The sequence below is a fragment of the Leptidea sinapis genome, chromosome 47 (assembly GCF_905404315.1).
Source record: "Leptidea sinapis chromosome 47, ilLepSina1.1, whole genome shotgun sequence".
In the NCBI taxonomy this organism is placed as follows: domain Eukaryota; kingdom Metazoa; phylum Arthropoda; class Insecta; order Lepidoptera; family Pieridae; genus Leptidea; species Leptidea sinapis.
The window spans coordinates 5,150,445-5,177,169 of record NC_066311.1 but is presented as its reverse complement, the minus strand read 5'-3'; the positions used below and the strand labels follow the sequence as shown (position 1 = coordinate 5,177,169).

The 26,725-nt window shown below is 42.5% G+C and overlaps 1 protein-coding gene across 3 annotated transcripts in view; it reads left to right on the top strand.

Moving 5' to 3' along the window:
- Nucleotides 1-26,725, top strand: part of LOC126978077 (E3 ubiquitin-protein ligase UBR1) — a 71,045-nt gene that overhangs the window by 40,976 nt on the left and 3,344 nt on the right. For all 3 annotated transcript variants that reach the window (XM_050826786.1, XM_050826787.1, XM_050826788.1), the window contains 16 exons: nt 2,100-2,285; nt 3,365-3,513; nt 4,009-4,174; nt 4,825-4,939; nt 5,412-5,623; nt 6,745-6,911; nt 7,701-7,876; nt 8,327-8,412; nt 9,085-9,212; nt 11,065-11,181; nt 12,051-12,286; nt 13,649-13,841; nt 16,600-16,734; nt 18,714-18,842; nt 19,645-20,643; nt 23,416-23,607. In XM_050826786.1, the coding sequence (XP_050682743.1) occupies nt 2,100-2,285; nt 3,365-3,513; nt 4,009-4,174; nt 4,825-4,939; nt 5,412-5,623; nt 6,745-6,911; nt 7,701-7,876; nt 8,327-8,412; nt 9,085-9,212; nt 11,065-11,181; nt 12,051-12,286; nt 13,649-13,841; nt 16,600-16,734; nt 18,714-18,842; nt 19,645-20,643; nt 23,416-23,607 (3,386 nt within the window). The remainder of the gene's footprint in view (nt 1-2,099; nt 2,286-3,364; nt 3,514-4,008; nt 4,175-4,824; nt 4,940-5,411; nt 5,624-6,744; nt 6,912-7,700; nt 7,877-8,326; nt 8,413-9,084; nt 9,213-11,064; nt 11,182-12,050; nt 12,287-13,648; nt 13,842-16,599; nt 16,735-18,713; nt 18,843-19,644; nt 20,644-23,415; nt 23,608-26,725) is intronic.

Here is a 26,725-nt window from a genome sequence, read left to right as displayed (position 1 = left end):
CCATATAAATTGTATTGATCTTTTTCTTGCTAGTTGATAAGAGATGGCGCTAGTTGTATTCATTAGTAACACTCACACTTCTTTTATATTTTGTATAATTCACACTATAGTTTTATAAATTATAGCCTATTTGTTATTCTGGTGTGTAAGCTATATTATTGTAAAGTTTCATCAAAATCTATTCAGTAGATTTTGCCTTAAAGAAGTTCAAACATACATCCAGACATACAAACTTTCACATTTATAATATTAGTAGGATGATACATCAATAGTACAGTACACACATGTTAATCTAGGAAATTACATTACTGATGCGATTACCAATAACGGATGTACACAACATTCACAGTTGCTGCTGTGACAATTATTTATTTATTTATTTGTATAAAGAAACTTACAGCTGTTTATCTATACTAATATTATAAAGATGCAGTGTTTGTTTGTTTGAACGCGCTAATCTCTGGTACTACTGGTCCGATTTGAATGATTCTTTCAGTGTTGGGTAGTCCATTTATCGAGGAAGGCTATAGGCTTCTTTATGTTTTTTTTTTCAAAATTAGGGATCCATAATAAAATTGCTATTTTGTAACACAAGGTGTAAAATCGAAAACCTATTTTTGCGTGCGCTGCAAAAACTATTGACAATAGAACAAAATGATGTACAGGCTATAATATAGGCAATATTTTATTACTTATAAAACTATCGCGTGAATTATACTTTATATAGCAAAACAACGTTTGCCGAGTCAGCTAGTATTACATAAAGGTATGATGAACGATAAATATTACACTATCCAAAATAGTTCTTAACGATACTTCTTACATAATGAAGTTTTAAGACTTATTAAAAATAATTACAAAAAAATACAAAAGTTTAAAGAGCCAATAAATTCACTGATACAAATATAACTTTTAGTTACCAATTTGTTAACAAAAGATACAAAATCGTACTTATTACATCGAAATATGTCTATGTGGTTATAACAGTCATTGTGTGTTCTGCAAGGTCTGATAAGAAATCTATTCTTACAATAATTAGTCCTAAAGAATGGCACTAAAAATATTTGATTGGTGGAGTGATGACCTATTATTGGACATTTGAAGCAAATACGACTAAGTAGGAGTGGAGAGTCAACAAAGTTGTTAATTATTTTGTACAAGATTATTAACTATTACCTACTTATTATTACTAACTATTAACTAATTACTAATATAAAATAAAATTTAATAACAATTTAAAGTTGATTATACACTTTAAGTTACATAAGTTCAATTATTAGATGTAAAAAGGATAAAAGATATTTATTTATTTATTTCTATAAATACCGAGTGGTTTTTATTTATTTTAATGTTTCCGAATATTACGTTTAAATTCCTGTAGACTATTGGAAAATATGTCTATGTTCACTATTTTTTATTTAAATCATTGTTAAGATTAAGATCTGTGTCGTAAATCTAAATCTAAGTAATATCTCAACAAGTTCAAAGCCTTAAAAAATCTTATAGTAAAAGCATAATATAATAATTTAAAGGCTTTTTAAAATAATAATAAGGCTTGGGTATCACTCGTGTAAAATTAAATAAAAATGAATTCCATTCGAGATGGCTACTTTTGTCTTCGATGCAGGCCTTTAATCTATTTGGCTAGTAATCTATGCACTGTTTCCATGGAATATTTAGTTACTGTTTGTTCTAGAGACTTCTTAAACTACTAGATATCGGCGTGCCGCTTAGAGCAGGCCAAGTCTTCTAAAACTGACAATAATTTGTAGCCCAAGTTGTTCAGATCCGGACTAGAAGTTGTTCGGAATGTTGGGAAAGAGTTTAAAAATATTGTATGACATAATTCAATATGCAACGATTTTTGAGATCTCTGGTCTAAAACCTCAATCGCGTTAATTCTGTCTAGAACTTATTATGTATTATGGTCAAATTACGAAGACCTTCGGTGATCATTGTTATTAAATGTTTCATCAAATTATGAAAGATGTTAAAAGTTTACTTTTTATCACTAAAATATGGTCCTTCGAGCCGGACTATAATCCATGGAAGTATAAAAAAAATATCATTTGTAGTACAAATTACAACGTTGTTCACAGAGCTTGGCAATCAGAGCGCGTCGGTGATTCCCTACGACGTGTCCAAAGAACCAGTGTCCGTCCACCGGCCGCTATCTCGGTTTATAGCAGGCCTACATTTACATCTACACAAGCACGGCCTCTCGTTCCACAGCAAGGAGTTCGACAGGCAAGACAGGCCCAAACCTTCTCCAGAGGAACTTATTGGTAAGATGTTCTGTAAAATTTTCAAAAAATTCACAGTTCAGTTTCACATTTATCCCGCTTGCTCATAACGTACACGTTGATTGATGTTGATTACATTCATAGAATTTATTATATTAAACGCATGACCTTTTTAATTTACCACTACTAGTGCAGTAATTATTGATTTATAATATTACGATATAGTTAAGTTTGTGAAGGCAATCATTAATATGATGAATATGGATGTTTGTTTCCGAGTCATGGATGTTAAAATGCATTTATGTTTATTTAAGTAAGTATATTGTATTAAATATATCGTTCTCTCGTACCCAGGCAATGCCTAGTACAGGTAATACAGGCTATGCCTAGTTAGGGGCAAGATAATTTGTGTTTAACAGTGTGTAAATATTGACACAGGAGTGGGTCAGGGATTGGAAATAATACTCCGCTTATAGGAACGAGTCTTTATTTGCGTTCACTTTTTCTGAACTTGCACTCTCACCTCTTGTGGGCGGCGGTACCTTCAACGCGTCACACCGCACCGAACACTAAGTCTCTTCTATCTTCTTTCTCTTGGAACACTTCCACTTTTCACTACTTCTTCTTTTCTTCTTCTTCTTCTTTACACTTTCGAGTCAGAACTAGAACTGCCGTAGGCCACGCTAAGTACGGCTTATATACCCCCGGATCCGTTCTATTTTCAAAATGATTCTCCCATTCCATCTTTAAATTTAAATTGTACTAGAAAATTCTTTTAACTATTTTTATCCTGCTTACACATTTTCCATCCCTTTTTTTTCTGTTCGATTTGATCCTGAACTAACTAGAAATTTCCTTTAACTTCACAAAACCCAAAAAAATCCCGGGTCTACAGCGTCTAAAGTAAACACTTTTCCGCTGAGCTACGAGTAATGCTGACGGAGCTGTTGAAATTAACAATGTCTTGAAGTTTGACAACTCTCGTCATATACTTCGAAGGGTTGCTACGTAACAATATTTTATATTATTATTTATTCGTCCTTTGTGACTTCTCAATTCTTGCTTGTGGGTGTCGCTTTCTTTTGCCTGTCCCTTTAATCATTAGCATGGCTATATTCCAGAGCCGCTTCTCCGCACGTCGGCCATGATCGCGCAGGTGCACGCGGGAATGTGGCGTCGCAACGGGTTCGCGCTGCTCAACCAGCTCTACTTCTACCACAATGTCAAGTGTCGCACCGAGATGTACGACAGGGATGTCGTTATGATGCAGGTTAGATAGAAAACAATCTAAGTGTGCGGCCTGAGTGTAATAAAATCTTCTGTAGTAGGGATTTTTGATACAATTTGAAACCATTTTTTTTTACATAGTTCGTATCACAATGATTAACAGTATTATGTAACCATCTTTAACTATGAAACTATGGTTGGCATTATTATGCAAACCAGAGACACAACAGCAACGCGACATCTTGTTTTTAAAGAGTTAGGCTATCTAAGTTGGTTCCAATTTAGTTATTACGTTGGACGCAAGTGTTATGTCATTTTTGAGGTTAGGTTAAGTTGAACATATGTTCCATCGACGTACAACAACTACACTTGTTTCGCCTTCAGGTTTTAGGGTAAAACTAACATGTTCCAATTTGTGTCTTATACCTCAATCTGCCATATGAAATTCATAAAAAACAATCTGATGAGTTTTAGAGTTCTTACAGTACCTAGATGCACCAATGTTCACTGTTCATAAAAATAATAATTTCGGAAACAGATCGGCGCGTCGCTGATTGAGAGCAACGAGTTCATAATCCACGTGCTGAACAAGTATAACTTGCTGGAGTGGGCCGCTGATGACTTCGAGCAGACGCAGATAGAGGATGATACGCTACGGCACACCATCAGCATGGTCGAGGAGTTCCTCGGTCTGCTCATCACCAGTGAGTGATCACTTTTTGCTTCAAGACTCTTCATTCTAATGAAGATATCATTGCTTGTGGTGTTGTTCTTGGGCGCATCTTACCATACTCGTATTAGCATATTTTTATTCGTATGTATTACGAGATGTGGTCCGAAGAGCTATTTGACGTCCTAACCGCCACTATATGTGACTATCGCGCAAAATAACAACATGTATTATGTTGCCTTGACTTGCCCATATAGTGCATATTTCGAGAAGGATTCGGACCACCATACTTGATGAACTTCTTTGCACGGTGTTGCCATGTCGTTATAAGGTTCCTTAAAAAAACATAAGGGAACAAAGGCTTCTGTGATTGCATTGCTAGAGTGATTGAGCTATGGTGGTCATTTAATATGGAATTCATATCATACATACGAATGTGAGTTTGATTGTTTGTTACGCTTCTCGCCTTAACTACTAAACAGATCCTCGTGCAACATTGCACAAAATGATGAGCGATAATTTTTGCCCAAAATTTTTAGAGAGAGAAAGTTTGATATCAGTTCGGTTGGTTGGATAAGTACTTATCCAATTATAATAAATAAGTGCGATGGCTGGTCTACGGGTGAATCTATACAATCTTTACATTATCACCATGAGGTTACGATGAAAATTATTTGTCCACAGTCGTGGGGTCTCGCTACGTGCCCGGGGTGGGCGAGGTGACCAACGAGGAGCGGACCAAGAAGGAGATCATTCAGATGCTCTGCGTCAAGCCGATGCCGCACTCGGAGCTCAACAGGTTATTAAAGCTAGATTTTCTTCTTATTTTATACTGCTCGTACAGTAAATACGAGCAACGAAACGTAGTCGTAAAGCTAGATATTTCTACTTGTTTGATCTAAATTTCTATAAGTAGGTATTTGTTAGCATTTTTCCGATGCATCTCTTGACCCACACCACTATGTTATTCTATTTAAGTAAAAAACCTTAGTATTTCATACTAGTTTTTAGTGAGTTTTTATTAGTGAGAACAAATGGTCCTTTGAGCCGGATTTGAACCAGCGACCTATGCCGACCGGTTCAAAATAACCGTACATGTGTACTGTTGGGGTTGAAGCGTGCGAGTGCTGGGGTATTTATAGACATATGAGACATTCTACTAGTCTCAAGATTAACCTGTATTGTATACAGCCGCGCCGAGCATGTTGCGTCTGTTTTTCTCAGGCATCAGATTCTGTTTTCAGCATTTCAGTTTGAGATGTATCCTCCAGGTCGCTCCCGGAAGACGAGCTCCACGAGACCGGATTGGAGGCCGTGATCCACGAGGTGGCGGAGTTTAGCAAGCCCAGCGGCGGCAACAACCGCGGCGTGTACCGCCTCAAGCCGCACCTCTATGACGAGTACGACGCGTTCTTCTACCACTACACGCGCGAGGAGCTCTCCCGTAGCGAGGAGGAGCAGCGGAACAGGAGGAAGGCGGCTGGTGAGTAACAGATGACCCTCGACCTGATGATAACTACATTAGCTTCATTACCAGATCTTGCAGAGGTTACAACGACTTGTTAAATGAAGTAGATCTAGATATATTTACTACATCCACCACCAAACTAAGTAAGTTCTTCAAGATTAAATAATTGTAGTTAAATTAGTTTTATATGTGGTAACTTTTAAGTAGCCATCAATAATTTTCAATTATTTTATAAGTTATCATTGTAAGTCAGCCGTAAGTTTCTTATATAATTATAAAAAAATACAAATATTTTCTTAATGTGATGCATACATAGGCTTGTTTCTTTGATGGAGATGTGATGTTTCACTGCATCTTCTATCGCATATATAACGAAAAATATTCATAGAAGTTATTAAAGTTAATACGCATTGAAATTTACCACCGAAGATTACGTCGAAAATTTAATTATGAAGTTGCACATCCACTGTGTGAAATTACCTGCCAGTTGTAGTATACCCGAACCGATACGCCTTTCAAGGTAAGAACAAGCTCTCTCCTTAAAGGTCGGCAAACCATCTCTTGATAGGCATAAAAGTTATGTGTTAATTTTCGTAAAATTGATTCCTTTTTGTCAATTAAAGCACTATATTGTACCATATCATTGATATTTCTATAAAATATTTATAATCTAGTTTCTTCGCTGTCCAAACGCTTAGATATATTTTATTGCAGTTGTCCATTACCAGCTAGATTTTACCTTTTATGATAAATAGGGACGAGACGAGCAGGACGTTCAGCTGATGGTAATTGATGCGCCCTGCTCATTCCAATACAGTGCCACTCACGATTCTTGGAAAACACTAACATTCTGAGCAACAACTGCGCTCGTCACACACGTTATTTCTCATTTTCCCAGTTATTTCACTAGCTACCTTCATACCGAAACACAGTAATGCTTACACGTTAGTGCTTCACGGCAGAGCCTCCCACTGATCCTCTCACCTCATCAAGTGCGCCACTAATCTGTTTCTCCTATCTAATATAAAATAATCTAAGACTATTGAGTCGGTTCGATAACAGAGGGGCAAAGAATGTACACAATGGTGTGATGATAATGAACGTTCGTATATAAAACATGGCCACAACACACGCAGGTCTGGCTGAGTGCTGCCCCCCTCCTCCGCTGCCCAAGCTGTGCGCTCCGTTCCGCCTGCTCGCCAGCCTGCTGCAGAGCGACGCGGCGCTGCACGTACTACGCCGTGTCCTGGAGCGTGCTCTCGACCTGCGCGCGCGCTGCTTCTCCGAGCCGCAAGTGCACAAGGTACTCTTAAACTCCTCCCCTTTTTTCGTGCACTTACTCCTTAAGTACCGGTTAGAGGCCCCTTTATTTATTCACCGCAACCCTGGACTGCGCACCACACAAATGTCCTGCATGAAGTGGGGGTCACCTCGAGACTCTTGAACATTGCCTCCGTTTTGAATCTTTGACTTTTTCCGTCACATCGTCAGAAATAAAAGCGAAAATCAAGAAAAGCCTTTGGTAACAGGGAAAATACATGGCAAGCGAGAGGCACGAGTCCGATGCGTTGAAGCGACCAGATCCACGACGCCACCAATAAAAACGTTCATTAAGCTAAACACATTGCCGAAGAACGTAACAAATGGAAAGCGATCATCCGGAAAATAATTTGAGGTCACGACCCTCAGCAATGAGGCAAATGACACAAGAAGGAGGAGATTTTATTCATAAAGAATCTACATGGCTGCATTACAATAAATATTAATAACATCCAACATTGGGATTCTTTGTTTTGGTCCACAACCAAAGTAATTATTGTAATGTAATAAATAATACGATAATACATTGTGGAAGTAGAGGGCCTCTCCCTATATATCGCACCACTAAAGTTTTAAAAGGGTTGCTTTGCCTAGAATATGCATCAAACATTTTATCAACATGTGATCTAGAGATTCAGAAAACAGCTCGATGACAGCACATTCCAACCTACATTTCCTTTGCCACGACCATGGCATTTTGTGCGTGTTAAAAAATTAAGACAATCGTCTTACTCGGTACTCAAAGAGTTAACTACATTATATTATTATCAAGGCACTACACCTGATCGGATATGGACTGCGCGACGAGGAGAGCGGTCACTACGAGTTCGTGGCATTCGCAGAGCGAGCCGCGAGGTGCGGTCTACTGGACATGGTGCATCGACTGGTGGCCAGTCCCAGGGTGGACGCACACAGGGACCTCGCTAAGTGGCTGCTGGCTAAGATGAGGTTGGTACTATGAGAGGGTTTCTAGTGGAACGGATTGTTATTATTATTATTATAATGACCGAATGACTAGGTCTTTAGCTAACTTCGATCGGCAACATCCCGTTGACAACAACATGGTCCCAGAAAATGTACAAAACAAACGTGTTGCGAAATTCAAAAGAATTGTTAAAGAACTTTTATGTGGTAAAGATATAACATAAATGACATTCTTAATGATACCAACGGAGCGACCGCCCTCAGGTTGTTATGTAATAAATATTATTGTAACAAAATTCTATTGAAAAAAAAAGTTCGCTGAATTTGTGGCGCTCCTTCTTTCATATATTTTCGAATTACCACCGATTCTCGATTTAACATTCAATAAGCGATTTAAAATCCTACTTAAAAAATATTTTATTTTGAATTCCAAATTTTTCACGCTTATTGATTTAAAAACATGATAATTTCCAGGCAATTATTGGGAAACAAAGACCAAATCGGTGACGGTGACAAAATGGAAGTCGAGTCCGAAGAGAAACCAACTGACGAAAATGCAGGTACTTAAAAATAATTGTAATGAAAAAAATATTTTTATTTGGTTAAAATTAAAGTTATCTATTAAAATGGAAAAATATAAAACATACATTGAATGTTCTAAGGTTACGTTGAAATGAGATGGTGGGATATCTCTTTATTGTTCAAATAATTATGACTTGTCAAACATCTGACGGGCCTCGTTTTATGCAGACCGGCTTCTTTTGATATTGAAGCCGCAGGCGACAGAGAGATTTTTGATGATCATGATTTTTTAAAATCACTATAAGGGATGAGACGAGCAGGACGTTCAGCTGATGGTAATTGAAACGCCCTGCCCATTACAATGCACAGCCGCTCAGAATTCTTGAAAAACCCTAAAATTCAGAGCGGCACTACAATTGCGCTCGTCACCTTGAAACATAAGATGTTAAGTCTCATTTACCCAGTAATTTCACTAGCTATGGTGACCTTCAGACCGAAACAGTATAATGCTTACACATAATAATGGACCTTACACACACACAGGCACAAAAAGGTACGTTGTTGATCCAGTGACAGAATCTTTTAACTCTTAAAATCGGATAAAATAGTTAACGATAAAGTTATAAGCCTATCTCATTTGGAAGTTTGACAATTCAGAATTTCTTTTTTTGGTTAATTAGTTCCCTGTGTTATTCCTTATTTATTGTTAGAGAAAGAGAAGGCGAGACGCGCTCAACTGGCAGCGGAGCGGCGCGCGAAGCTGATGGCGCAGATGAAAGCGCAGATGAACAACTTTATATCAAACAACTCCACACTGTTCGAGGAGACCACCACCGAGGTAACATTCAAGTGGAAGTTCAAATACCTCTATGACTCAAGTATAATTTTAGTACAGATATCGCGCGCGTTGAATGCAGTCGAGGCCTTTGGCAAAGAGCGGCAACGTCGCTATCCGCCGTAAGTAGTTTTGTACAAAGACATGACATAAAAAATAAATATAAACTTAAGATTGATAAACAAGCAAAAAACAAAAAGACTGAAACATTTCTATTATATACGATTAAAAAAAATGGTCCCAACTCAGCATGTTGCTGGTTTGAAAACCAACGCTGGTCTTCCGTTGGGCCATTTTGTGACGTCACAAAAATATTTTGATATAAAATAAAAGCAAAACTTTTTACTGGTATAAAAACTAAATCTTATAAACTTACATAACGTTACCTAATTTAAAATTAATTTCTTTAGTGTTTCGATCTGATTATAATTAACGATGGGCAATGAATGTGTTAGAACGTTCTACTTGTATACTCAGTGGCCGCATTTAAATAAATAAATAATTTCTGTTCGTTGCTTGTTACGTCAACTATCAATTATAATTTATCAAAAAAAAAAAAAACTAAAAAATGCAACTAGTTAGTTAGTTAACTAGAGTAGTAGATTTAGTATGCCAAGCACGAGAAATGGCGAAATATGTTTTAGACATGTGTGTTGAACAAAGGCAGCCTAAAAATTTCAAATTTAATTATTAGTGATGAAAAAAATATTTTATTAATTCTTTCATTATTTTAACCTAGTGTAAAATGTTAAACTTAAAGCATTGTTTAAATTTATCGACACACTCATGATTATAGCCTTCAATTATATTGAGGTCACAGCACTATTGCATTCCTAAACTCAACTCGCGCGATATCTAGTACCTTACCTTATATAATAGGCACAGATTATTTGCCACAGTTCTCGCCTTTCATTTCATGATCAGTGAAGTATCACTGGTTTTTCCACTCGCATTAAGTCTTACATACCAGCTATCCTAGTTTTGGTATTCTTGAATTGATTAACTTATTGAAAAGCAGTACATTCTGTTTGTGATCATGAAATGTATGCCAGATTGACATTATAGTCTCGTTCTTCTTTAACAAAATATTTCACATCGCTTATTGAAAGTCAAAAACTATCACCCATTCCAAAATGAGTGCCTCATACCTGAGAAAAACAGGCGCAACAAACTCAGACTCAACTACATTACAACAGAAGTGTGAGAAACAATTTTATTTAATATTGCCAAGGATATGCAGGTTTTGATAATCATATAATATTGTTCAGGTTTGGGAATTAAGATGTGTGCGATTTAATACTATATGGATTTATTACTCTATGAAAGTACAGATGTACTGAGTAGCCAATGGTATGGAATCAGAATGCTTACTTCGTCAACTAGACATCAAGGGCTTGTGACAGGTAACGGGGATATGAGAGCTTACATCTTGAGATTGTTTGTCTCAGATAAATACTTTAACTTTCATCAAGATGATTATATCGAATACACTTAACAACGAAGGAACTGCTAACCCACGATTAATCTTTAAATCGGCACTAAAAGTAGGTGCCACTACATACGGAATTGTATTATGTGTCAAGTACATATCATTATTGTGTTAACAACCATTACCAGTACCTATACCAGTGGGAGGCTGTTCTCCTGGTGTATATGTAGTAATCTCTTCTTCAACTATAATCGCCTGGTATATAAATAAAATATATTATAACATACCGGCTGAATCTTATACATTTACTTGTTTGTGTCTCTATCGTCTCGCTTTTTCGTTTCATTGAGTTTAAAATCACAACGATTCTAAAGAAGTTTCACTTCCATTAAAATCTATTTAAACTTTTATTATTGAATCGTTTAGGTGACCGAAGAGGAGCAGTCTCAAGACCTGGTGAGCTTGTACCGCGGTGCGGCGCTCGGAGTGTGGGGCGGAGGCATCTCGGACCCGCCCCGAGTGTGCATCATGTGTCAGGAGCAGGTATACCCTTGTCTCAACTGTCGCTTCGATTGTGTGTGCTACAGATAAATTGACACCTTAGCAAGTGGCAATAAAATCAAATTGTCTTAGTTAATGTATTTTCAATCATTATATAAGGTTAACAGAAGCTATATGCTTTAAAAGCAAATGTGGCTGTGATTTTGAATCTAACCTAACATTATCAATAATAATGCATTATGAAAGAAATCTAGGATTCTTTAATGCTTATTATTATGTGTGTTGCAATGACACTATGAATGCGCACCATGACAAAACGACCAACAGGGTACATTGTCAGTACGTCAAATGATATATGACCCACACTGCTCCAAAAACCCTCTCAGTCCGAAACGCAACTTTTATGAAATTGATGTGGTGGCATCACTGCCTGGGATGAACATTGCGCATACAGTTAGTTCTGCTTTCAGTATATTATGTTAGGTGTGAGCCCTTCGTTAACACGTGGGATATGTATAGAATAAAATTTTAAGTCTTCTGTATTTATATTATTTTATTCATATGCTTTATATAATATTTCCGAAAGCCGACCGTTCTTTCTTCACTTCCTCACCTATCTCCTCTCTCGATTGTTTTCTCATTGGCGGACAACCGTATAACAATGAGTTCTTATATGCGAATAAGATCTCCTTGTTGCAATAATTATACTGAGATCATTTTCAAAACGTCGAATAAATTGAGTTCAGAACTAACGTCTATTTTGAGCAATTCACGCACAATTACACAAAGTGTCCTACACACACCAAACTAATATGCCTGGCATGTTTTTATCGGTTGTCTAACAGCATGAGACTATCTATAAATATATCTGTATAAATGATGTAAGTAATAATAGATGGTACCATGTCCAGGGGCGCGTGGAGTCGGTGTCGGAGCCCATGGTGGTGGTCGCGTTCGTCCAACAGTCGCGCGTGCTGGCCCGCTCGCCGCCCGCGCCCGACACGCAGGCGCCGCCCACGTGCAGCGCGCGCGCACACCTGCCCGCCGACATCGGCGCGCAGCCGCACGTGTCGTGCTGCGGACACGCCCTGCACGCGCGCTGCTGGCGCAAGTACGTGGCCGGCGTGCTCGACAAGGAGAAGCTCAGGTATGGTATGCGTGCAGTACCTACGTCACATCGAGGCACGCCAGGCGCGAACACTAGGATCGGACTGGTTTCGCGTCGGCCACAGCAGCGACGTGCCCCACCACCGGGGCTCGCTTGCCGCCTATCGTAGTGTGCACACATACGGTTGTCTCATCAACGATAATACAGATATTACAGTTAATTCAATATTGAAGTGTATTTCGTTTATTGGGGACCCCCAGCATCATAACTGGAGCTTGGCATTTAACATATGGTCCTTCGAGCCGGATGTCAACTATTAGTTATTACTTATAGTGGACAATATCAATTTGGGCTAATCACGTGGTGGTGAATACTTTGTTATACTACGAGTCCTTTGCACCAGCTTGATTATGAGTACCACAACGGCACCGATTTCTGCCGTGAAACATTAATGTGTAAACATTACTGTGTTTTCAATCTGAAGGGCACAGTAGCTAGTGAAATTACTGGGCAAATGAGACTTGATAACTTATGTGTCAATGTGATGAGCGCAATTGTAGTGCCCCTCAGAAGTTTTCAGGGCAGGGCGTGTCAATTACCATCATTTGAACGAAATGCTGCAAAAATTTACTTAGAGTATTCTTAATTATATATCTTTATATATATAATTCTTCTGTACGCGTGTTGACAGTTAACTCCTCCTAAGCGGCTGGACCCATATAAATTAATTTTTTTTTGTGTGTTCACGTGGATTCACAATTGAACTACCTCCAAAACAGCTAGACCGATTTTGATGATTGTTTTTTATGTTCCAGAAAACTTGAGATTGGTTTAGATTCTCAATTCAGTCCATATGGTGTGAACTGTGTGGTAGTGAACTCCACATAACGGCTTGACCGATTTTTAAAATTTAAGACATACAGAACAACGTCCGTTGGGTCCGCTAGTGTATTAAATATATTTTTCTTAAACATGCATGGAAATATTGTCATTATTTTCGAAAAATGGACACGCGAAGTATCTACGCAGGAGCGTTTTTTGAATTTGGACCATTACAGCGCTCCTGCAATGTTGTATGTAACGGCGTGCTGGGGTTATTAAATACTCTTTGATTGGATCTCTTTTGTCATTCTTGGCATACCATAGTCTCTTTGCGTTTGCTTGTCGGCACAGATGATAAAAAAAATTGGCGGCAAAGCTGAAAGCAATTTTTATTAAAGCTCCAGATGATATGTATTTAGCGATAAAGGTAAATTAAATTTAATGTATAATATAAAAAAGTAAGTTAAGTGTTTTATTTCTCTGCATTCTTTTGAGAAAAGCACTATATATGCCTTCAGTTAATACGAGACACGCACATAAACGGCCTTTCCAATAATGTACTAACAATGTATGTCGCAGGCCGTACCGCATCCGGCAAGCGGCCGCGTTCGACGTGGAGAAGAAGGAGTACCTGTGCCCGCTGTGCGAGCGGCTCTGTAACACGGCCCTCCCGCTGCTGCCGTCGCCCGCCATGCCCTCGTCGCTGCCGCCGCCGCTCACGGAAGACTCCTTCGCCTCCGCCGCGCATCTCATTCTCAAGCTGAAACACAAGGTGAGTGGAGTGATGGAGCACGTCCTGTATATACCAAACTATATTCTTTATTTTCCATTGTAAAGCTGCACTGAATACATGTACCTATTTTCTTGTATATCTCTGGTACTACTAGTCCGATTTGAATGATTCTTTCAGTGTTGGGTAGTCCATTTATCGAGGAAGGCTATAGGCTATGTTTTTTCAATTAGGGATCCGTAATAAAATTGCTATTTTGTAACACAAGGTGTAAAATCGAAAACCTATTTTTGCGTGCGCTGCAAAAACTATTGACAATAGAACAAAATGATGTACAGGCTATAATATAGGCAATATTTTATTACTTATAAAACTATCGCGTGAATTATACTTTATATGGCAAAACAACGTTTGCCAGGTCAGCTAGTAAATAATATAGAAGAAGAGATGTAGTGTATTGACATCTAGTCTGAATTTATTGTGACAGTGACATAACCGTGTGACGTTGAGTGCTATATAAGGAATGCACAGTACTGCGGGAACGCTAGTTCATAGAGTAACGTATAATGGGGGTAATAGAGTCATCAGCTTTATCGCCGATCAGGCGCCATCTCGTGAAACCGGAAGAAATTACATTTTTCTATATCTATAACTACACTACCAGTACGTGCCTGTATATACGTTATTATTATGATGCCTGCCCCCACGTCTTTTATAATTTAATTTTTAAATAATAAATAAATAAATAAATTCTTTATTTTGCTAGAAAACATGTAACAATGGGTGTAAATAGTTTTAATGTATCAATGTTATCGGCCATTTCTGGCATGCAAAATTTTATTATTGTAATATTTTAAACTAAAATAGGCATAATAAAACAACACATCTAAATACTTTAATATTTATTTACATTTAATATAAATTATAAGACTGGTACATTTTTAAAAAGACGGGAATTTTTACAAGTTTTTTAACTTCATAAATTCGGCATCAATGTTTTGTCAGTTGTGCTTGTGACTGGTTTTTTGGTGTTTTCTGAAAGCAAAAGAAAGAAATTATGAGTGGGTACCAGGCTTTTTGAAACAAACAAACCCTTCAACTTTGTTCAAACGATAAAATGGCCGTTTATCTGCGGAATGCACAAGTAAAACGTGAAATACATGGTTGTCTCAATACATCTAGATTGTTGAATATTATAAACATTATATTTATGATATGTTGTCCCTATTCCAAGCAATAATTTATTGATAATTAATTGGATTACAATAAAATTTTGATATTAAAACCATACTGTATCGATCATACTCTTATAAATTGTCCATTTAATGTCGTAAGAGGAATTGCATATGTAATTTGTAGATAAATTTGGAAACTAGATATCATGAGGATTAATTTCATATATAAAACAAATATAGTAAGTAATTAAAATGTTACACTTACATAATAAACTCTGATGGACAAACACAGAACACTTTGTGCATAAAATAATAACAAAACACTTGACACGCAATTGACAATTCCGCCCGCAAAGCAATTTTCAATAATTTTTTTCTCTAAATTTTTGCTCGGATACCTGATATTTAAAGATAAGCCTATTACAATTACCATAGAGTCTTAAAGTATCGTTTCTGCAAATGTAAATGATTTACTATGTATTAAAGGAAACATAAGAATTTAAAGTATTAAAAATTAATTAAATATGCGATACCAATGTTTTCTGTAAATTCAGTTTATCTATTATGTTTAAGTTTTGAAAATAATACTGAAATAAGGAATTACATCAAATGTATCGCAATTTTGCCGCTAACGCCATCTAGCGATATAGGAAACTACCAAAGAGAGCTAATCGGCCTCTATAGAAAACGTCAAAGTATAGAAGTGAAAAGACCCTGCGCCAGTTCCATACAGTCCAAAGAGTATAATAATATATAGGGAAAAGAGAGTCCTCTCTACGCATTATGAGCTGTCTATTTGAAAGCTAGCGCCATCTGAAGATTGGCCCAGAAAATAACTTTATATAAGCTCGAAATTATAAAATTTCTTTTTAATGTTCTGACGCAATTAAATAACGAACTCTACTTTTTAATGTAGGTATTGCAATTTTTTACCATGTTGAAATTGCGCGTAGAGTTAGTTATCTAATTTTGTCACAACGTAGAACATAAAGGATAGATTTAGTAGTGTAAATATGCAAAGTGGAACACGAGAACTACACACATGCGCAAATGCTAGGCGTAGCCGCCATTTTATGACCAGTGGGCAGTAACACAATTAAAGAAAAGTTGAAAGGTTTCAAGGCGAGTGACAGCTGCCAAAGCTTTCATTTTCGAGCCAACTAACAGATGGCACTACAGTCTTCTGAAAACGTCACGCAAAATACCTTTATTTGCGTCGTGTGTATGGATGATGCAACTACTGTACTCAATAACTTTTATTTTGTATTAATTTACATTTACTTTTTTGAATTACTTGTGAAAGGCATTGACTTTTTGACGCTTGAGTATTTTTGTTGCATTACTCTACATACATTGTAATCGAAATGATTTATAACACGATGAAGATGCCAATATTGATTTAAGAGAATGGCAATGAGTTTTTGAGAGACACCATATACCATTCCATGCACGCGTCTGTGCTGGTCGCGCCGCCGAACGGGTTGCGCAACCAAACGGACAACAGGGTTGTATTGTTTGTGCGGTGACTGGTCACACGGCGTAACCGTGGTGTGCCGGTGAATACAGTCCTTAATAGAATGGTATCATTAGTAAACAGAAAGTTATAATAAGTATTCGGTGGACAGGTTTACTCGGCGCCGGTGCACCAGTGCACGGAGTTCTGCGAGGAGATGCACTGCCAGGCGCGCGCGCGTAGCGTGGGAGCCCACTCCTCAGAGCCTGACGACGGCAGCGACCGCCTGGAACTCTTCGACGACGTGGTACCATCTATTATTTAAATTATAAAAATTCAGGGGTGGAATTCTTTAAAACCACCATATGCGTAGATCATTTATACGACTAGATAGACTATGAATGTGAAAACGTCGGAAAAAATTGAGGTCAGAATTAAACTCTATTTTGAGCAATGCACGCACACTAACACAAAGTGTCATACAAATCGCAAGTGTAACTACTAACTAAAGTATTAAACCTGGCCTTTTTTTATCGGTTATTTAACAGCAGGAGACTCTATCTAGACGTATAAATTATCCAAGATTATTTGTTTAAAATTATTTATTTAAAAGAGAATTGACATTCACACCTTCAACAGAAGACACAAACATAAATTGCGTACTGATATTATTGTCTGCGAAAAGTACATTCTCCTTTTGTGGGAATGGTTGTCCGCGAATATATTTGAGTCGGTAATCAAAAAGTTTTTAATTAAAATACTTACAACACTGTAAATGATTACCTGATTGACAAAAGCGCGTGGTTGCTTAGCGAAATACAAAAAGAAATACATACTGTGACAATATGTGCGGTTTTGAAGGAGCTTTCTTCCACGTACTACAAAGCTGTGGAACGAGCTTCCTTGTGCGGTTTTTCCGAGACGATACGACATGGGTACCTTCAAAAAAAGCGCATACACCTTCCTTAAAGGCCGGCAACGCTCATGTGATTCCTCTGGTGTTGCAAGAGATTGTGGGCGGCGGTGATCACTTAACAACAGGTGACCCGTACGTTCGTTTGTCCTCCTATTCCATAAAAAAAATAACACAATAAGTAATTTAATTTTTTTAATTTTGACAGGTGTATCTAGATACCCAAGTGCTGAATAAATATCCACTGTTTCATTGATAGTACATGTAATACCGAACATAGGAAAACTTACTCTAATTAAACATTCATTTATTTGTAAGAAATAAAACTGCATTCAAATGTTGTGAATATGTTTACCATTTTATTGGCATCAATCGATAGGTTTATCATAAGGATCAAGTCTAGACAGGTGTTTGTTAGACCACATCCATGGTTAATTATTAATAGAGATTATCTGCCGTTTAACTTACTAGAGATAGATAAATCTATCCTTATACGCTTACATTTTAATAATCTATAGACAGATAAGCATTATTGGACTATTACTAATAATATAACAATTTTGGATATAACTATGGATAGATAAGATCTTGTCATTAAACGGTATCGCAATGTATTCGTAACGAAAGATACGTTATTGAAAACGGCTGTAAAACAGTAAGATACAATGAAAATCTTCTATAAATACATTTGACGATATTTATAAGAACTGCAGTAGTACTGAATTATCTAGCACTTGAACAGATAATTACTGAAGGGGAAAGAAATTAAAAATATATTTTGAAATCAATTATTAACTTTACATCATGTGCCGTTTACGTGCGAGGCGAGAATACAACCCACATTATCAATCTTATAATTGTTACATTGCAGGACGATTCCGATTCAAGTATCGAATATCGAAATGTTACTTGAAAGTGAAGCAGATTCTTTGTAAGAATAGCTGGTGTTTTTTTTTTTAATTTTTTGATTTAATGTACTTAAAGGGACGAGACGAGCTGCACTTTCAGCTTATGGTAATTTACACGCCCTGCCCATTACAATGCAGTGTCGCTCAGGATTCTTGAAAGAACCAAAAATTCTGAGCGGCACTACAATTGCGCTCGTCACCTGGAGACATTAGTTGTTAAATCTCATTTGCCTAGTAATTTCACTAGCTACGGCGCCCTTCAGATTGAAACGCAATAATGCTTACACATTACTGCTTCACGGCAGAAATAATCGCCGGCTATAGTATGGGTACCACACCCATAATATAGCCGGCATCCTGTGCAAATAAGCCTCCTACTGATAAAATATTCATGCCTACATCTGCATTTCTGGGGCACGTTATATCGGTATCGGTTAATCTGTAACATATTGTGGTGTTCCTCAGACGGAGGAGTATGTATCGACCCACGCGGAGACCTTGCTGCCGTCGCATTTCATGAAGCAGTTCACCCAGGAGCCACAGCCTGCCGAGTATAACGCGACCACCAAGCATTTAGTGGAGCAATTCGTTGTGGTGAGTATTCATATATGCTTTAAATAAATAAATAATAAATCAGCCATTCAGTACATTTTGACATTCAATAAGTGATTTTGATTAAAAATAATCTATTTTGAATTGCTGGTTTATTGTATTATTAAAGGGCAATACAAATTCCCTTGCGCAACAGAGGAATTACAAAAAGAGTTCATTGGCATAATTATTAATAGAGGACTCGGTTCTTCGTCTTTTATTTCTCGCATTTAACGACGAACTTAGCTTTCATTCTAGCCAGGTAAGTACATGTAATAATTCAATAAAAATGCAACTACAATGTTTGATATATTGTACATTATTACTATAATCTTTATTTATATCAAAAAAAAAATGTTTGTACATGATCCTAACTCCCATGTTTATGTAGTCGTCCGGCTGCGTACCTGCGGCTAGCATGATGCTAATATAACCTGATCCACATTGAAATTAATGACTTATTTCGCGTGCGATCGCCCGGGCCGCCGGGCCGACTAGATAACTGGTTTTGTTTGTTTATAATCCAATTCACTTGAGTCAACAACTTCCTTACTTTTAGTTTCTAATAATGTTTTGTATAACTTGCAATGAGCGATTCTCTCCTAACACAGATTATCTAAATCTACCAGGTGAGTTTCATATGTGATTGTAAATGACTGTGTACAAATAAAGAAAAAGAAATTTTGAATTTTTGAATCTGCACAGTGAATCTGAACCTCTTAGTCAGATAATGGAAATTTCAGCAAATTAGTATCGTTTCCCCTACTGTTTATTTTTTAACTGAAATGTTAAATATTTATTACAGCGCCTACCGGCCAATTGCGCCCAGCATGAGTCCCGGCTTCACTTGCTGGCCGCGCTCTACAGAACCACGTCGTACACAATAATGAGCACGGACGCCGTACTGCAGGCAGAGAACCGACCCCTGCTTGGCGATCTGCCGTCGCGCCATCGGGACGCCCTGCAGGCTGTCATCAGACTTGCAGCGGTCCTGCCGTCCGTCTGGACCGCTCCGAAACACCTCTCCCACCACGCCATCAGCACATTAGCAATTCTAGAAAACACCTCTCCGTTGACTCACCACGTGTTCAGTACCATGGTAGCTCTAGTGCTGACTTCTCCGTCCCTATTCAGCAAAGAGGCTGGCCCGGCCCGACCCACGCATCTCGCCCGCCAAATTGCCTTACAATCTTTCCGAGCACAACTCACCAGGGCCTTCATGGTCATAGACGTAACGTCGACCAGCCAACCAATGGACGGCGCAGAACGAGTCAGACGGCCCGATCTGAAAAATCTATTGCCCATCATGAAAATACTAAGACGAGATCAGCTAGATATAGACAAGTTGAACGCCGCGGAAATATGGGAGGCCGTCAAGAGGCAGTGCCACTCCTTCCTGAGATGTAGTTGTCTTTTCTTCCACTTCCTTAGCGATATTAATCCCCCCACGGAACTGACTGTAGTCGGGGGCGACACGTGGGAGACGATGTGCGGCTATCTAGACCTCCCGTCGAGGTTCAGAGACCTGCTTGATGTGCCCGGCGCTAGGATGAAGGCCGAGGAGTGGTCTGGTCTTTCGAACAGTTGGTTTAAAGGCGAGATCGACGTACGAGTGGTGACCGAGCCGAGCGAACCTCCGCGTCTCATAGACCTGCCTGAAGATTTCTCCGAGCTGATGAATATTGTTTCCGAGTTCTCCTGTCCGAATTCAGAGCGAGATGACACCAAGAACCCGACCATGTGCCTAGTGTGCGGCCAGATATTGTGCTCACAGAGCTACTGTTGCCAGATTGAGATCAATAAGGTAAGTTCTTGTTGACATGCGTTGAACTTGGCTACTTGCCAATAGTGTGATGGCCAACTCCGAAATTGATTAGTCCTCCTGATAAATATAAGTTCTAACTTACCTGTGTGCACAAATATTATTATGGTAGATGTTTTAGTCTACTTATTACGAAATACATCTGGAAAACGAAAATTGTTCGAAATCAAATTTTACACACACACATACACACACACACAGACACACTCACGCCTTGTTCCCGTCGGGGTAGGCAGAGACAATAGAATGCCATTTGCTTCTATCCTTACAAACCTAACGCGCTTCCTCTACATTCATTACTCTTTTCATACATGTTCGCCGGGTGCGGGTGCTTCGGACCTCTTTTCTCAAAACGTCCCCAATTTGGTCGATTGAGATGCGATCTCAACTGCGTTAATTCTGCTTTTATGCTTCTTCTGCCATACCCAAGTCTCACTTCCATTCATTAACGTGGCGACAAGCACTCCATTATGTACAGCCATTCGCGCTTCTATTGGCACAGTCTGGCCGTTTGTAAAGGCATGCAGCGCTCCATTCACACAATTTCCCGCAGTCACTCTCCTTTCAATATCACCTTCATATCTTCCGTCTCTTGTAAACATGCTACCCAAATATACGAATTCTGTAACTTGTTCTACCTTTTCATCTTCAATCGTGATATTACACTCAGTCAACCTTTCATCCTTCTCAAATACCATCACTTTCGTCTTTCTTGCATTTACTTTCAAACCTCTCTCTTTAAAGCTCCCGATCAAGCAGTCCATCATTAGTTGCAACTCATTTACCGATGATGAAAAAATTACTTGATCATCGGCGTACAAGAGTCACTTACACAACCCTTCCATATTGATTCCACATTGCATTTCTCTCACATCATTCATACATCTATCCATTAATAGGTTGAACAACCAAGGCGACGCTACACAACCTTGTCTGACACCTTTGGAGATATCTAACCAGCCTGTATAGGCACCATTAATACGAACACAGGCTTGAAAATCCCTGTACAGAGATTTCAGAGCCCTTATCAGAAAATTGTCCACCCCATACATAGATAAGACATTCCATAATTCCTTTCTATTCATATGCCTTTTCCAAGTCTATGAACGCGCAATATACTTTATGGTTTTTTGCCAGACATTTTTCTGTGATGCAGCGTAAGGAAAAGACTTGATCCGTACATCCCATTCCCTTCCGAAATCCCACTTGCACATCCCATACCGTGTTATTAGTCATCTTCCTTTGTCTTTCAATCAATATTCTGGCATACACTTTACCAACAACACTAAGAAGGCTGATCCCGCGATGATTTTGACATTCCTGCTGCGAACCTTTGTCTTTATAAATTGGGACAAGCACTGCCTTCGTCCAATCGTCTGGAACTTGGCCCTGTTTCCAACATAAATTAAATAGGCGATGCAGCAGGCTCATTATTAGTCCATCGCCAGCCTTCAACATTTCAGTCGTCACTCGATCATACCCAGCAGACTTTCCTGACCTCATACCTCTTAACGCTTGCATAATTTCATCCAAACCAATTTCATCACTCGGGTCCACAAACATATCTATTATCTTTTCTTGCTCTTTTTCACTTACATCTTTCTCGAATAAGCTCTCAAAATAATTCTTCCAGCACTCCAGTATCATACTTTCTTCATGTATGACCTCACCTCGTTCATTCCGAATCAGTTTTATAGATGAATTTATATTTTTTCCCTGCGCTTCTTTCACGAGTTTCCAAAACAGTTTTATATTATCTCGGAAACTTGCACCGAATTGTTCCTTATATTTCACCATTTTCTCATTCCTTTTATCCTCTATACATTCGACCATACATCATTCACACTTTCCTCATTAACATCACTCCAGCTTTTTTCTAGCCGTTCACTCAATTACTTTTTATTTATTCTTTTTATTATTTTATTAATAATTTCACTCAAATTTTACTGATGGTAATAAAATAAGACAATAGAATACAGCTTGTTCATTAAATTATCAGCTAACAATCTACATTAGTGAGTATCATTTCATCTCATAGTGGCTATTTGTTCAATGTTTACTGTAACCTTTGAGAATGTACCTCTTCATCTATAATATATCTATCTTCTTCGGTCATGATATTAATTTGTAATGTCCGGCCGTCACGGAGGAATAATTTCGTACGTTAGCTTTTATTTCTTGTCTCTGTCACTTCCGCGTAAATATCGTTTGCGATCTGTTTGAGCGCGACGCAATATATTTATGCGGGAGTGGCAGGGACTGGTATGTAACGTATGAAAGTGTTCTCGCTTAGCGCCCGGACTTTAGTAAGACGTATTTAAACAATTTATTATGAATTTAAAGTGATAACCGTCACTTCTAGCATTAAAGCACAAACAAAATTTTATGATCGATATGGGACTCGAACTAGCGACCTCTCGCGTTCCCTGCGAGCGCTCTTTCCAATTGATTCAACCGTTCGAGTGACGTATCGTTATAAAATCTTGGATGCTTTGTTCAACTCTCAGGTTGGGGCTTCATCTACAGGATCTACTTTACAGTTAATATAATACAGTTAGTATAACCTGCTCAACCCCAATATTTGTATTTTAGGAAATCGACTTGAGCTGTCGCTCTTGTAAATCTAAACAATTTGTTATTTTTTTTAAAGTTGGCAGAGCATTGGCACGGAACACCAGAGTCTCGCATCGTTCATAAAATGTTGTTTTCAAATTTAATTTGTGTATTAATCCAAGACGTATCTATATCCCGCAGTGGAGCGGGCGCGGTGGCGCGGCGAGCAGCTCGGAGCTGGTGGGCGCCGTGTCGTGGCACGCGCTACGCTGCGGGGGGGGCGCGGGCCTGTTCCTGCGCGTGCGCGACTGCGAGCTGCTGCCCATGTGTGCGCCGGCGCGCGCCGCGCTGCTGCCCGCGCCCTACCTCGACTGCTACGGCGAGACCGACCAGGTACCGGCCTCCACCCTCCTCCCAACTCAACGCGGCCTGTTCCTGCGCGTGCGCGACTGCGAGCTGCTGCCCATGTGTGCGCCGGCGCGCGCCGCGCTGCTGCCCGCGCCCTACCTCGACTGCTACGGCGAGACCGACCAGGTACCGGCCTCCACCCTCCTCCCAACTCAACGCGGCCTGTTCCTGCGCGTGCGCGACTGCGAGCTGCTGCCCATGTGTGCGCCGGCGCGCGCCGCGCTGCTGCCCGCGCCCTACCTCGACTGCTACGGCGAGACCGACCAGGTACCGGCCTCCACCCTCCTCCCAACTCAACGCGGCCTGTTCCTGCGCGTGCGCGACTGCGAGCTGCTGCCCATGTGTGCGCCGGCGCGCGCCGCGCTGCTGCCCGCGCCCTACCTCGACTGCTACGGCGAGACCGACCAGGTACCGGCCTCCACCCTCCTCCCAACTCAACGCGGCCTGTTCCTGCGCGTGCGCGACTGCGAGCTGCTGCCCATGTGTGCGCCGGCGCGCGCCGCGCTGCTGCCCGCGCCCTACCTCGACTGCTACGGCGAGACCGACCAGGTACCGGCCTCCACCCTCCTCCCAACTCAACGCGGCCTGTTCCTGCGCGTGCGCGACTGCGAGCTGCTGCCCATGTGTGCGCCGGCGCGCGCCGCGCTGCTGCCCGCGCCCTACCTCGACTGCTACGGCGAGACCGACCAGGTACCGGCCTCCACCCTCCTCCCAACTCAACGCGGCCTGTTCCTGCGCGTGCGCGACTGCGAGCTGCTGCCCATGTGTGCGCCGGCGCGCGCCGCGCTGCTGCCCGCGCCCTACCTCGACTGCTACGGCGAGACCGACCAGGTACCGGCCTCCACCCTCCTCCCAACTCAACGCGGCCTGTTCCTGCGCGTGCGCGACTGCGAGCTGCTGCCCATGTGTGCGCCGGCGCGCGCCGCGCTGCTGCCCGCGCCCTACCTCGACTGCTACGGCGAGACCGACCAGGTACCGGCCTCCACCCTCCTCCCAACTCAACGCGGCCTGTTCCTGCGCGTGCGCGACTGCGAGCTGCTGCCCATGTGTGCGCCGGCGCGCGCCGCGCTGCTGCCCGCGCCCTACCTCGACTGCTACGGCGAGACCGACCAGGTACCGGCCTCCACCCTCCTCCCAACTCAACGCGGCCTGTTCCTGCGCGTGCGCGACTGCGAGCTGCTGCCCATGTGTGCGCCGGCGCGCGCCGCGCTGCTGCCCGCGCCCTACCTCGACTGCTACGGCGAGACCGACCAGGTACCGGCCTCCACCCTCCTCCCAACTCAACGCGGCCTGTTCCTGCGCGTGCGCGACTGCGAGCTGCTGCCCATGTGTGCGCCGGCGCGCGCCGCGCTGCTGCCCGCGCCCTACCTCGACTGCTACGGCGAGACCGACCAGGTACCGGCCTCCACCCTCCTCCCAACTCAACGCGGCCTGTTCCTGCGCGTGCGCGACTGCGAGCTGCTGCCCATGTGTGCGCCGGCGCGCGCCGCGCTGCTGCCCGCGCCCTACCTCGACTGCTACGGCGAGACCGACCAGGTACCGGCCTCCACCCTCCTCCCAACTCAACGCGGCCTGTTCCTGCGCGTGCGCGACTGCCAGCTGCTGCCCATGTGTGCGCCGGCGCGCGCCGCGCTGCTGCCCGCGCCCTACCTCGACTGCTACGGCGAGACCGACCAGGTACCGGCCTCCACCCTCCTCCCAACTCAACGCGGCCTGTTCCTGCGCGTGCGCGACTGCGAGCTGCTGCCCATGTGTGCGCCGGCGCGCGCCGCGCTGCTGCCCGCGCCCTACCTCGACTGCTACGGCGAGACCGACCAGGTACCGGCCTCCACCCTCCTCCCAACTCAACGCGGCCTGTTCCTGCGCGTGCGCGACTGCGAGCTGCTGCCCATGTGTGCGCCGGCGCGCGCCGCGCTGCTGCCCGCGCCCTACCTCGACTGCTACGGCGAGACCGACCAGGTACCGGCCTCCACCCTCCTCCCAACTCAACGCGGCCTGTTCCTGCGCGTGCGCGACTGCGAGCTGCTGCCCATGTGTGCGCCGGCGCGCGCCGCGCTGCTGCCCGCGCCCTACCTCGACTGCTACGGCGAGACCGACCAGGTACCGGCCTCCACCCTCCTCCCAACTCAACGCGGCCTGTTCCTGCGCGTGCGCGACTGCGAGCTGCTGCCCATGTGTGCGCCGGCGCGCGCCGCGCTGCTGCCCGCGCCCTACCTCGACTGCTACGGCGAGACCGACCAGGTACCGGCCTCCACCCTCCTCCCAACTCAACGCGGCCTGTTCCTGCGCGTGCGCGACTGCGAGCTGCTGCCCATGTGTGCGCCGGCGCGCGCCGCGCTGCTGCCCGCGCCCTACCTCGACTGCTACGGCGAGACCGACCAGGTACCGGCCTCCACCCTCCTCCCAACTCAACGCGGCCTGTTCCTGCGCGTGCGCGACTGCGAGCTGCTGCCCATGTGTGCGCCGGCGCGCGCCGCGCTGCTGCCCGCGCCCTACCTCGACTGCTACGGCGAGACCGACCAGGTACCGGCCTCCACCCTCCTCCCAACTCAACGCGGCCTGTTCCTGCGCGTGCGCGACTGCGAGCTGCTGCCCATGTGTGCGCCGGCGCGCGCCGCGCTGCTGCCCGCGCCCTACCTCGACTGCTACGGCGAGACCGACCAGGTACCGGCCTCCACCCTCCTCCCAACTCAACGCGGCCTGTTCCTGCGCGTGCGCGACTGCGAGCTGCTGCCCATGTGTGCGCCGGCGCGCGCCGCGCTGCTGCCCGCGCCCTACCTCGACTGCTACGGCGAGACCGACCAGGTACCGGCCTCCACCCTCCTCCCAACTCAACGCGGCCTGTTCCTGCGCGTGCGCGACTGCGAGCTGCTGCCCATGTGTGCGCCGGCGCGCGCCGCGCTGCTGCCCGCGCCCTACCTCGACTGCTACGGCGAGACCGACCAGGTACCGGCCTCCACCCTCCTCCCAACTCAACGCGGCCTGTTCCTGCGCGTGCGCGACTGCGAGCTGCTGCCCATGTGTGCGCCGGCGCGCGCCGCGCTGCTGCCCGCGCCCTACCTCGACTGCTACGGCGAGACCGACCAGGTACCGGCCTCCACCC